Genomic DNA, 12983 nt, shown 5'->3' with positions numbered 1-12983 from the left:
AGTGCTGTACTGGCAATAAATATTTGTAGAACCAGGTGGTGACTGGAGCAGCAAATGACTCAGTTGGGTGATAATCCACAAAAGCAAGAGAAAGACAGCAACAACCACTGGAAAACATACATCAAACTCTGTGCTTCAACACTACATTTAAAGAGAACACAAGGAAGCTACTTGATTTAACTAGATGATCCAAAGATCACCTTGAAGCCCCAGGCAAGCTGTTAAAAACAAGGAGCACTTCAAACCATGGAAATAAAATTCAAAACACAATATGCAATTTCAGGTTCAAGACAGAAGCCAGGAGTTCTAATCATGAATTTTACTACAGAGTTTAAGTTAGATAATGTAACATCAAAACCCAACAAACAATAAGCTTGGTTCATTCAGACAGTTCCTCCACTTTTGGCTTTCATTTACAAAAATGTTTTATCAGACAGAGAATTAGAATAAATTAAAACATAGACTCCAAACATCTATGCCAGTTTTTGGAGCATTGTTGTACACAAGCTCTAAGGAGTTTACAAAAGAAATGAGAGGGCAAGCAGATAAGAACTGTTGAAAGAAAAGGAAAATAAAACCCCACAAAATATGTCCTTTACTTCTCAACAATCTCTCAGCTATTTCAGCATCAATAATTGCAATACCAACTTGAAACTCAGGATTCCTCCATATGGAATACTAAATGTGCACCAACTACCATGTAAGGTTTGTGGAAAGCCTCCACATAGGAGCTATTCCATAGTTCTGCTCATACTTTTCACCTCTTTATGCTATTTTCAGCACTACTAGCTTCTCATCAGGAAGAGGCAGACCTGTAACTGCACGCTATTTAAAAATACAGAAATACCACAGAATTAAGTTCTGCATTTTTTTTTTTTGCTCTGTTTCCTACCCCTGACATTCTCTCTTCTTGTTTAATGGCTCCTCTGCCTTAACCTAGCACTTCCATAAAACATTCTACTAAAAAGTTACTGTCTTTCCCAAGAACTAGCTCAGACACCACATTAAAATAGACTAAATTCAAAATTGCCAAGAATTCGCTAAAACTATGTCACCCAATTACTCACCATCACAAAAGTATTTTGAAAAATCTTCAATTGATCCTATCCTGAAAGCCTGTTTTGTCCAAAAGCACTGTTCTTTAGCATGGGGACAAACCCCACATAAGAGCAAAACCCGTTTCTCTCCATGCTTTTTAAACCAAACCTATCTGGTAAGGCACGTCAGAGAAGTATCAGCTGTCTGGGGACTAGATATGCATAGATTTTACTTTCCTTTTTATAAAGCACAAATGTCTACCATTCCAGAGAGAGCTGCCTGGGAAAAAAAAAAAAAAAAAAAAAAAGGAAAAAGAAAAAGAAGTGTTCTGCATTTTATTGTACCCAGTCATATGTTCCCCATCGTTTTGTCACAGCGCTGTGAAACAAATGATACTTTGAATTCTACAAAATAACAGCACATGTACTCCATAGGCAGGCACTGCAACATTAAACAACCGCCTAGACAATAACTAGGTAAAGACACATCAAATGCAATTGTTTATATTCAGTTATGTGCAAAAACAAGATAGGATCTAATATTCTCAAATGGGGTTTTGTTTAGTACAAAGCAATTTAAGTTTGTTCTGTGTCTGGAGGTTCCCGGACTTAAAAGCGACAGAAGCAGTGCCAGTGGAGAACAAGGAAGTCCCCAGTATCTCCAGCTGCTTTCAGTGCAGGCAGCAGTCAGACAAAACACCCAGTCCTTCTCCTAGCCTGCTTTTCTCTTTCAGCATTTGTTCCACCATCCCCAAAGATTCTGCCATCCATCACCCCTGCTGAGAGTGGTGGTATTTTGGACTACTTCAAAAGAAAAGGCAGGTTGGACCACAGGCACCAAACCTTACATTGCACATTAGAAATGAAATTTTTCTAGGTGGTAAAAAATATTTTTTTAAAAATTAAAAATAAATTAATTCTATATTATGACTCTTACTCCTTAAGCACTGCCGCTTCAGCTTCATTTGAGCCAGTTAGTAGTTCTACCAGGATGAAAGGCAGAGGTTTGCTAATGTGAGTTGATGTCTTAGAAGTTCCACTTTATCACTTTATGCATGAAATTAAGGTAAACAGGGGTGAAAAATCAGAAGACTGTTGGCACCTGAGGAATTCTAACAGTGCTCTAGATGTTTTTTTTTTTCCAATTCTGAAAGCACAACACAAAACTGCACGTACCAAGTGGGTCTGAGCATTCAGACACCACTTATTAGCACAAGCCAGTCAGCTACAACCAACTCGTCTCCCAGGTTATGATTTTCCAACAGTTGCCTCACACAGATAACAACTTGTGTTTGTTTTGTGAGGTTTTTTTAAGGTCAGTTTGATCTGCAGCAGGAAAGCTCAGAGAAGCATACAGGCTGTAGGCAGTGTTAGTGGGCCATAGTGTATCCTTATTTTAGGGCACCTAAATGCAGAATTTCTCAGTAGGACAGAGAGGGACAACGATCTGCTAGCTGACTGACATGTTAGCAACACTTAGAGCTATCACAAGCAGCAACACTAAAGCAAAACTTGATAGAATCATAGAATTGGTTGGAAGGGACCTCAAGGACCATCTATTTCCAACCCCTCTGCCATGGGCAGGGACATCTCACACTAGATCAGGTTGCTCAGAGCCACATCCAGCCTGGCCTTAACAACCTCCAGGGATGAGGTTTCTACCACCTCCCTGGGAAACCTGCTCCAGATAGATAGCTAGACAGACAGACAGATACTGGCCTTTTGTCACTGAGTAGGGAAAAAAAAAAGAAGCCTGAAAACTATTCCTTCAAGGTCCTGCACAGAAAACATTCAGTTACTGACGTAACTTAGAAAACATTTCAAGCGATTTACAAAGTTCTATCAGCAATTACTGGAATTATGGAAAAGAAAAAAAAAAAGAAGAAAAAAAAAAAAAACCAACCCTCCACATTCATTTACAAAATTCCTTACATCACAAAGCTTTTGGTTCCTTATTGAAAGTTCTTCTTCACCTCATTGATAGTGGGCATATTTCAACATTTAACATCATTCTAAACGTTGGTTTTAAGGAGTTGAGGCATTAAATAGATGGTGCTCAAAAATGTAAGTTGAAATACTACATTATATGTGCCATGAATGTGTAAACATACTCAGTTTGGTTAGAGAAGAAACATATATATTGTGTGCTTCCTTCATACTGTCAAGTTATTAATTCCTTGGGCAAATGAATGAAGTAAAAAGTAGCATAAAGTTTCTTATAATAGAAGAAAATAAATTCTGGGCCCCAGATTTAAAGATTTAATGTTAGACCACATGATAGACCAGAGTTAAAGATTTAATGCTAGACCAATAAGGCAGCCTAACACTAATGAACTGCCACCAGTCTTTCAACTAAGTGACAAAACCAAGAATGCTAAGTTCTCCAGAAGATGTGCTCTGACATCGTCTACAGAAAACACCAAAAAGGGGGAAAAAAAAAAAAATGTTTTCTGAATTAAAAAAATTTACAGCAACCCCACAGAAACTGCAAAGGTAAGACAGGAAGATCTCTTTGCAAGATCTTGACTACACAGAATTAAAGCAACACAGTCCTCCTAGTGATAATCCCCTTTAGTGCTTCAGTTTATGCAATAGTCAATTAGTAAAAGAGGATGAAAGACAGAACAATCTTTGCAAATAGGTCACTGCCTGTATTTATAATGATTAAAACCAACCTGCTACTAGAAGTAACTTTTAATAAGCATAAAAAGCAGCACGAAGGCAGTGCATGGGTTTTACTCCTACATATATTCTATGTCTCCTATGACAGAAGAGGAGGCAACACTCATCAGAGACATTCTTTCACGCAGGTTATGCATTAGCATTGCTAAAAGTAAGATTTTAATTTCTGTCTGCCATGATTTTATTTCAAAGTATCACCCTCAAAGATAACATCTCACCATTGACATGATCTCTGAAGCTACCCAACTCTTAGCCTGTCTGCACGCCTTCTCTCTCAAAACTTGCTAGTAGATTTTACCTGCAAACACTGCCCAGAGCTCCACTGCTAAATGTCTTCCTTTTTTGCATCAACTTTTCTTTCCTCTTTAGACATGCCTGAACACATCATAATTTTTTCACTCAGGGCTCTCCTGCATGCTGCTGGGACCTCCCATCTGCTTCTTTCAACTATTTCTGCTATAGAATTCTCCTCTTCAACTTTTCCTCTTATCCCTGGGTGTTACTTTCTGCCCTTCCTGTGGGATGAGGACACAGACACCATTTTCCTAAATTGTTATTGAATTTCAATGACTCTACCAGTTTTAAGCACCACCACCCTGTCAGAGACTCTTATGCCCAGCTGTGCAGTCCTGAACCATTTCTTTCAATTCCAATTCTGCCTGCAGTTATAGTCTCCACACGAGATTTAAATCTGATTAAATTGAAGCTTGTTTCCATTCAAGCCCTAGTTCCTCTAATTAGCTGCAGCCTTCCTACAGTTCAAATCCATGAACTAACATCTAATTCTTACAATGTCTCATGCAGCAGAGCTGCACTCAATAGTTGGAATTTCTTTGTGTAGCACATCAAGAATATTCATTACCCAATTCTGATCTTTTCTCTCGACCACTCATTTGCTTGCATCTTCATTAGCAAATTCTCCTGCTCACACTGTCACTTCTCTATCCCCTTCATTTCATATAATACTAAAGAAATCCTTCCTTTGTGCAGCACTTTGGAGACTCTAGCTCTTCCAGTATTTCCACAGCAGCAAGCTTGACACTGTACAGCTGCAGAACCTGCACTTCGTTACTGGGAAAGAGGAGAACAACCTACAGAGAATACATAACCATCTCTTTCAAGAATCTCTTAACAAAAGCATTCCTCTGCATCCCATACATTTGTACTTTCAAAACAACATTGAAAGGTGGGCTATCACCTCGACCCTCCCCCCAAAAAAAATCACCTACACAAAGGTATTATTGAGGTCAGTCTAGTTTCTAATCTTCCAAACTCAAGAGAAAGCACCTGAAGGTTAGAGTTTATTATAATGCAGACTGCATAAAACTGGACTCCACAGCAGGCAGGGGAGGGAGAGCCACAGTCGGCCTTGTGAAGTGAAATCCTGTTTGTGCATAAAAGCTGGGAACTTGATGTTCTCACTACAGACTAAAGAGCAATAAAAAACAGCTTTCTGAGCCATTAATTTCTGCACAGCTGATTTCTGCTAAACAATGCTCATTATTGAAAGAATTCTGAAAAAACCCGTGAGGCTGTTCCAGTGAGAAGGCTGGCACTCTGAGCACCCAGCCTGAGCTAACAGTGACATCAGTGCTGCTGCTGCTGCTTTAATCCCCATGGCTACTAAATGTCAAACATTTTCATTGTGCCTAAAGAGCTTGTGGCTGCGCACAAGCAAATTAAGTTACTTCACAGTTTTAAAACAAGACAACTGCAGGGCACAGTGAACATTTGCCTTCTTGTCACCCAGGACCCTGACAACAGCAGGCTCTTCAGTAACACCACTCAGACACTGCCCTGCTTTTTCCACAGCCCAAAGTAGCCCAAGTGTAGCATTTTTAGGGTTTGTCATATTTTTTAAGCACTGTGAAAATTCCCATCTTCAGATCTTCCCCAGCCCAGTGAAGACTACCAATATGCACACAGCTGACCCACTCAGATCCAAACTTATACTTGACTCAATGCTACAGCCTATTTATATTTGGGGGGAAAGGTGAAAAGACCGAGTGCTACAGCATCAGCAGCCACAAAGTCCAGTGGAAGCTGAGCAGCGGGCTGTATATTTCTTGTTTGACAAAAGGCACCCACATAACATTAATTTCATCTACTTTAGAGAAGGAAACACATCTAACTATAGCCATCCCAAAATGTCAGGGCTTGGAAAGGACCTCTAGAGATCAAGTCCAACCCCCCTGCCAAAGCAGGATCACCTAAGGCAGGTCACACAGGAACTCATCCAAGCGGGTTCTGAAAGTCTCCAAAGAGGAGACTCCACAACCTCTCTGGACAGCCTGCTCCAGGGCTTTGTCATCCTCACTGTAAATAAGTATCTCCTCATGCTGAGGTGGAACCTCCTGTGTTCTAGATTGTACCTGTTGTTCCTTGAAATATCACTGGACATCATCAAAAAGAGCCTGGCACCTTCACCTTGACACTCACCCCTCAGATATTTATAGACATTGATCAAATCCCCTCTCAGCCTTCTCCTCTGCAGATAAAACATGCCCAGGTCTCTCAGCCTTTTTTCACAGAGGAGATGTTTAAGTGACACAATGGCCCTCATAGCTCTCCACTGGACTCTTTCCAGTAGATCCCTGTCCCTCCTGAATTGAGGGGCCCAAAACTGGACACAGTATTCCAGGTGTGGTCTCACCAGGGGAGAGTAGAGGGGCAAGAGAACCTCCTAGCTTGCAGTAGGAGGAACTGTCTTCACTTATGATATAACTTTAGCATAGTGAACTATTTAAAGCAGGATATCCTTTCTAAGCATTTCCTAGTATTTGTATAATTTGCTTGGCAATTGATTACTATGGCAGTAGACTGGCCACTACACATGCTTCTGAAATAAATACCTAATCATTATTTCACCCTTCCATTTTCTGAGTGGCTCATCTCAACTACAGTGTACAAGTTCACTGCTGTAAAGAAAGTGCAAGAAAATTAATCGATCTTCACACTGCCTAAGCTAGAAATTACTGAAAAATAAATTCCATTCACTAATAGTTATTCAGTATTATTTGCAGGGGGGGAAAGTTAAAATAAAAGCATCATAAAAGATACAAATATTAGAGGCATGAAGTTCCATAAGTCCCAGAGGGACTCTGAAGTTCAAAAGTCCAAGAGTCAAGCAGAATATCAAACACCTACTGAATCTGAGGATCTTAGTAAGTATATATATATACACATAAGCTCACACAGTTCCAGACTCACACTCACTCATTAACTAAGCAACTTGGTCTTAATTGTGTCTTATTAGCAAAGTACTGATTCACAGCTCTCTGAAAAATTTTTACTTCTTATTTCTAAACTCTTATTTGAATAAGTGAGCTGGAGTGAGCTCCTTTGGTACCCTGGATACATGCTAGCAAGTGGGATTTACTGTAATGATCACTTTGTACCCAAGCAACAATATATTCACATTACAGAGTCAGAAGGTTCAAGACAAGGGAGCTTTTAAGCTTAGAATTTTAAAATAATTTAACATCTCCTTACAAAAAGGTAAAGGAAGGGAATACCATATCTATATACACACATACATAATTTTGTCTCTGCACAAACACACACATAGTTCAAGAAACCTGGATTAAAATAGACTAATTAACTTGGTTACTCTGTACCAGAAGTGACCTGATTATCTAAGTCAGTGCTAATCTTTTGGTGGGGGTGGGGGAGGCCTGTTGGGGAAAAAAATAAATAAATAAAAATTAAGAAATCACTTTACTAAGTAAAAAGGCCATCAATGCTCAGTTTTAGCCTGAAGTGGGAGTACATCATTCCTGAGATTCTTCCATACTAATTAAACTCACATGTTTTGAATTTTAATGCAGAGGAAAGTTGTGAGAAGAAGAATTGTCAAGGCAGACTTATTATGACAAAAGAGTCTACAAATAAAATAATCAAGCCAGGAATTAAACTCCATATAAATCTTAAGTGTGCTGCTTTTAAACTATTGAACCCACTAATAAATCAATTTAGAGCTCTTACACTATGTACACACATATTTAGGAAAAACTGACAGTAACTGGCACCATTATTTCAACAAGCCAAGTGAGGAGTTACTGCAGTAGGTTCCCTTCCTCTGGAAGAAAATACAACCCAAATCCAGTGTCAACACAAAACCTTCACACAGAACAAAAGCATTTCTTCAACATTCAATCACAGGACAACACAAATGGAATTTAATCCCCAAAGCAAGCTGGTTTATCAAGGAATAGAGCTATACACATCAATTGTTTAGACTTCAATAACCAGTTCATGCTGAGATAAGGCATTTCTACTTAAACAATCTGAATTTATTAGGAATAAATCTCAAAACAGCAGCAAGCAATTATGGCAATAAGGAAATGAAATAAAAGCCCCACAAATCTTCAGGGAACATTTTTTTTTTAGCTTACCTGCACTTGTTCTGTGGAGCTACTACTCAGTTCATCTCCAGACTCTGAATCTTGGTGAATTTTTTCTGAGCCTTCTCCTGCTGAATCACACGATTGTTCATGCAAAAAACTGGTCTTCTCTATTTCCAAGAACTCTGGACATGGGAAATGACCCATGGAGATGGTTCTATACTGATTAGAAACCTTGGGAGATTGCAACTCACTGTTAAGTTTTCCATTGTTTTGGGTAAGGTCCAGACTCAAACCAAGAGTTTGACCAGGGCTACTGCTCGGTCCCAGGTTTTGATTGGCATCTCGAACTAAGCAAGACACTTGAACTGGAGAAGATTTTCCAAAACTAGAAAGTTCTGGTGACTTATTCACATTTTCTGTTGATCTCTGTAATCCATGTGTCAGCTTCAAAGCATTATTTGGCAGCATGCTCGCCTGCTTGACAGGTGGCATCAGCGCTTTGCGTGGTATTTCCTTCACATACTGTGCTGGCACGTAGAAGGGTTTGGAATTTTCATCTCTTTTGACTTGCCACCAATCATCGTTAGTCTTTTTCACTAAGATGTATTTTTCCCCTTGTTTAATCACAATTTTCTTGTCCTTGGCCTCATACTCGTAGTCATACTCCACTTCAATGTACAACTGGCCTGGAAGAATCTTCCCACCTTTATCAGCCATTTCTAATTGAAAAGATTTCACCTGTTCAGGCAAAAGGTAAGCCACATTCTGTTTCTGAAGTGTTATTTTCTTGATAATAATCAGCACTGTAAGAAGAAGGAAAAAAAAATAATAATAAAGTAATTGCTTCAGAGAAAAACAATTTCAAAAATAACTTCCTATTCAATTTATGTCAAACTCAATCTAATTAATTGTTACTAACAACTGCAGAGCACCACCTAAAAACATCTATTCACATAGAACAGCAGGTAAGCAAGTTGCTTTGTGTAGAGAGAGCAAATACCAAAATCCTAACATCTAGGTATTTGAAGAATTTAAGATTTTTCAAATACCATTCTCAGTAATAAAACTTAGTCACCAATTTAACTCTCCTATTCACACAAGCCTCCTGCTATCAAGTGACTCATTAAGCCTGTTGTTTCCATTACTAAATAATGTTGATTGATCACCGAGGGGGTTTGTGGGAGGGAACTAGTTTGAGTCAATCTCTTGGAACTGTGCTACTACACTGATTTTAATCAAAATATTACAAAGGTTGTTATTTGCTTGTTTTGATTCCTCTTTCAGTTCAAAAGTCCCTTCAGCGATGTTCATAATTCCTTACAAGATCCCTTAAGCATTTTTCCACAGCTATACCCCTGCCATCAAGTTCAGCATGGGCTGGCAATCCATGGTCTGCTCATGCTGCATGTCCTACAGCACCTGCAAACCTCCACCCAACTGGAGAGGGAAACGACCAGGGAGCTTTGAGACCCAGGCTGGCTGAGGCTGCAGCTCACATTGCCTCTGCGTCTAGTTCATAGATTCATAGAAAGGTTTAGGTTGGAAGGGACCTTAAAGATCATCCAGTTTCAACCTCCCGGCCATGGGCAAGGATTCCTGCCACTAGCCCAGGTTGCTCAAGGCCTCATCCAACCTGGCCTTGAACACCTCCAAGGAGGGGGCATCCACAACCTCCCTGGGCAACCTATTCTACTATCTCACCACCCTCACTGTAAAAAATTTCTTGCTAATCTCTAGTCTAAATCTGCCCTCCACAAACTTAATACTGTTCCCTCTCACCCTATCACTACAAGCCCTTGTATAAAGTCCCTCTCCAGTTTTCTTGTAGCCCCCATCAGGTACTGGAAGGCTGCTCTAAAGCCTCGCCAGAGCCTTCTTTTCTCTAGGCTGAACAACCCCAACTTTCTCAGCCTGTCCCCATAGGGGAGGTTCTCCAGCCCTCTGATGATCTTTGTGGCCCTCCTCTGGACCCACTCCAGCAGTTCTATGTCCTCTTATGCCAGGGCCACCAGAACCAGACACAGTACTCCAGGTAAGGTCTCAGCAGATCAAAGGGGCAGAATCCCCTCCCTGTCCTGCTGCTCTCACTGCTTTTGATGCAGCCCAGCACACAGCTGCCTTCTGGGCTGCCAGTGACCATTGCAAGCTCATGTTGAGTTTTTCATCAGTTGGCACCCCCAAGTCCTTTTTCCTTGAGACTTCTCTAGCCACTTCTTGACCAGCCTATATTTGTGCTTGGGATTGTCCCAACCAAAATCAAAAATGGACTTTCAGGATCCTATAATCCTGACACTCTATCCACACCCACAAACTACAAATTGTCTTTATTCAATAATGTAGCATCAATGTCACAATGGCTAAGCATAAGTCTCACCAACTTAACAGTGAACACAACATAGTAAATTAACATGAAAGATAAGATTTCTTCATCTTGAAAAGCAAAGTGTGTAAAGGGGAAGATCTCTAGGATTCAAACAGAATGTAGGAGAATTCAAATAAAATGCTGCCACATTTTAATCTTGTAAGGATTAACAAATTGATCTTTTAAAAAAGGGCATGTTTCATGAATGAGAGAAATTATGTAGAAACTTGCAACTCTGCAAGTTAAGATTTTGTGATGGGATCTGTAGTGCTCACCCTGCCACAGAGTGGAACTAATGCAATTCCACACGGCGCACACAAGCAGAGTGAACTCAGCCGCCCCAAACGGGGCTGAGGACAAAAACAACAGTTTAAAAAGGACTTCTGGGGGAGCTGAAGCAGCAACCCCTAACAGTTCTTCAATTTTTCTTTCACTATTTCTGCTATTTGGTCTGAGCCTTAAAAAAAAAAAAAAAAAAAAAAAAAAATAAACCAACCACAAAATAACACCACCAAAAGCCCCACCATATCTCCCACACCACTCAGAAGAAAAAGCAGCTCGACAGCCTAAGTATGACACCAAGAGAGAAGTGCCCATCTTTAAACTGTATCTTTCTCCCACAGTCCATCTTCTTTTTACTTCCAGGAAGCACTTCCTACAGGCAACCTGAAAGCTACTATCATTTTTGCAAGGCTCCAAATGGAACTGCAAGGTCAGAGTTACAATTTTATCCAGGACTTGGCAGAAGGAATGATGGCAACATATACAACAGAACTGACAGTAGGAGCACAAAGCAGCAAAAAAAGAATGTCAGGATTCTGGTGTTTACTTTCTCTACCATAAAATAGTACACTGACATTCACAACATTCTAGTCTATTTACAGTCTCAGCACAAAACAACTTGCTTACCTGCTGTTCTACATAAATAGGTGTTTTTAAGTGGAGCTCTGCAGTTGTTTAGCAACTGTAGCAGAAGGTTAAAATGAACAAATTGCAGCCATTCCCACGCTCTTCCTGGATTCAGAAGCTCGGCCATACAAATGGCTTTTTTCCTTGTTACTAAACCTGACTCCTCCCAACGCTTCTCAAAGCTGCTACCAACCCCTTTCAGGGCTTCAAGGTCACATACCAGAACCATGCAAGTGTTTCTGAGCTACAATCTACCTGTAAGGTCTGCTTCCTTGGAAGCTGAAAGAGTGTTGAGTGAGTCCTCACCCTGTTTTTCCTTCTCCAATACCAGAAACCAGAAAGATTAACCCAAGCCTACAGTTTCCCACAGAGCTACCAAGTGTTTAAATGCATGAACTTCACATTTCTCTTTTGCCAATTCATTCAGAATGTATGCTTGTCATTTTTTTCAAGACAGACAGGTTCACCAAGTTGCTGGGTTTTTTAAACCCAGAATTTTAAGAATTACAAGTTAAATAAAATACAGTAGCTACAAAAATAGCTCTATCCACTTTGGAAGTCAGTTTTGCAGCCTCATCTCTTTCCAAGAAAAGAAAAGAAAAAAAAAATAAGCAGCACAATTTTTGTTCTTTCATCCAAGCTGCAAAATTATCAAGTCAATAGCAAATATTTGGTAATGTTGAACATAGGATCAAAAAGAGACAGGCTGTGTTCTGCTTTTGGCCAGGACACTAAAACAGTTTTATAAACAGATCACATCATCAGGATCAAGCAAGGCTCTGATTCTCTGCCTCAACAGAGAAGTAAGAGATACCTACAGCATAGATAGGAAATCTCGCAGTAAATTTAACAAATACAAGCATTAACCCTGTAGTCCTACAAACATCTTCCATGGCCTTGATTTCACAGATCCAGATGCACGAAGTATAATTTTGAGTATTTTTTAATGCAGTTGTGACACAGAAGGCAGATTGCCTGGACTCTATGCACAGCCTGGGACAGAGCCAGCTGTAATGTCCTTTGAAAGGTCCATGTGTCTTGTCTCATGGAACTCAGGTTAAAGAGCCATGGAAGCCTTGACCAAACCTCAGCTGTAAGGGGCTTAGAATTCAGATGTGAATGCACAGTACTGACACTTGCAGTATTGACTCCATTTTGCTAGGAAGCATTATGGCAGCTCTGACACCGTAAACTCACTGTGCTATTTTTTTTCTGGATGGCACCTGCTTTGGGTAAGAAGGATGGAGAACCCTAATTAGAGGATGAAAAATTCTTTCCTTCCATAGAGGACACCTGTAAGTTTTAACACTTAAAGTCTCACTACCTGATGGCCTCACTGACAACAAATACCTAAGAAAACTTGCTCAGAAAAGAGACTCAGGCCATACCTTTCTGCTGGTGAAGAAAATACTGATTGATACTAAGTTAAGCCACATCCCCCAGTGGAAACAAAGACGTTCCACTGTTCTGCAGATCATTCATGTGGTCCTAGGAGACAGGACACCTGTGGGTGCATCAGCCCAGCACCCTGCCATGCTCAGCTCTTTCACCCAGTATCCACCTATGGCTCAACTTGTGCTCCAATTTCCGATGGGAACCGTTCCCATCTCTTACTCATCCAAGAAGCCTGAGCAAGGGTGGTGGCAA

General features: G+C 40.2%; 1 protein-coding gene across 1 annotated transcript in view; it reads right to left on the bottom strand.

The window, feature by feature from the left end:
- ARHGAP12 (Rho GTPase activating protein 12) overlaps positions 1-8782 on the bottom strand; it is a 65824-nt gene extending 57042 nt beyond the window's left edge. Inside the window, exon 1 of the mRNA XM_054390000.1 lies at positions 8114-8782. Coding sequence (XP_054245975.1) covers positions 8114-8782 — 669 coding nt within the window. The remainder of the gene's footprint in view (positions 1-8113) is intronic.
- Between the last annotated feature and the right edge of the window lie 4201 nt (positions 8783-12983).

Source organism: Indicator indicator, chromosome 20 (assembly GCF_027791375.1).
Source record: "Indicator indicator isolate 239-I01 chromosome 20, UM_Iind_1.1, whole genome shotgun sequence".
NCBI classification, from domain to species: domain Eukaryota; kingdom Metazoa; phylum Chordata; class Aves; order Piciformes; family Indicatoridae; genus Indicator; species Indicator indicator.
Note: the sequence above shows the minus strand (reverse complement) of the source record. Positions and strands in the feature narration are given on the sequence as shown.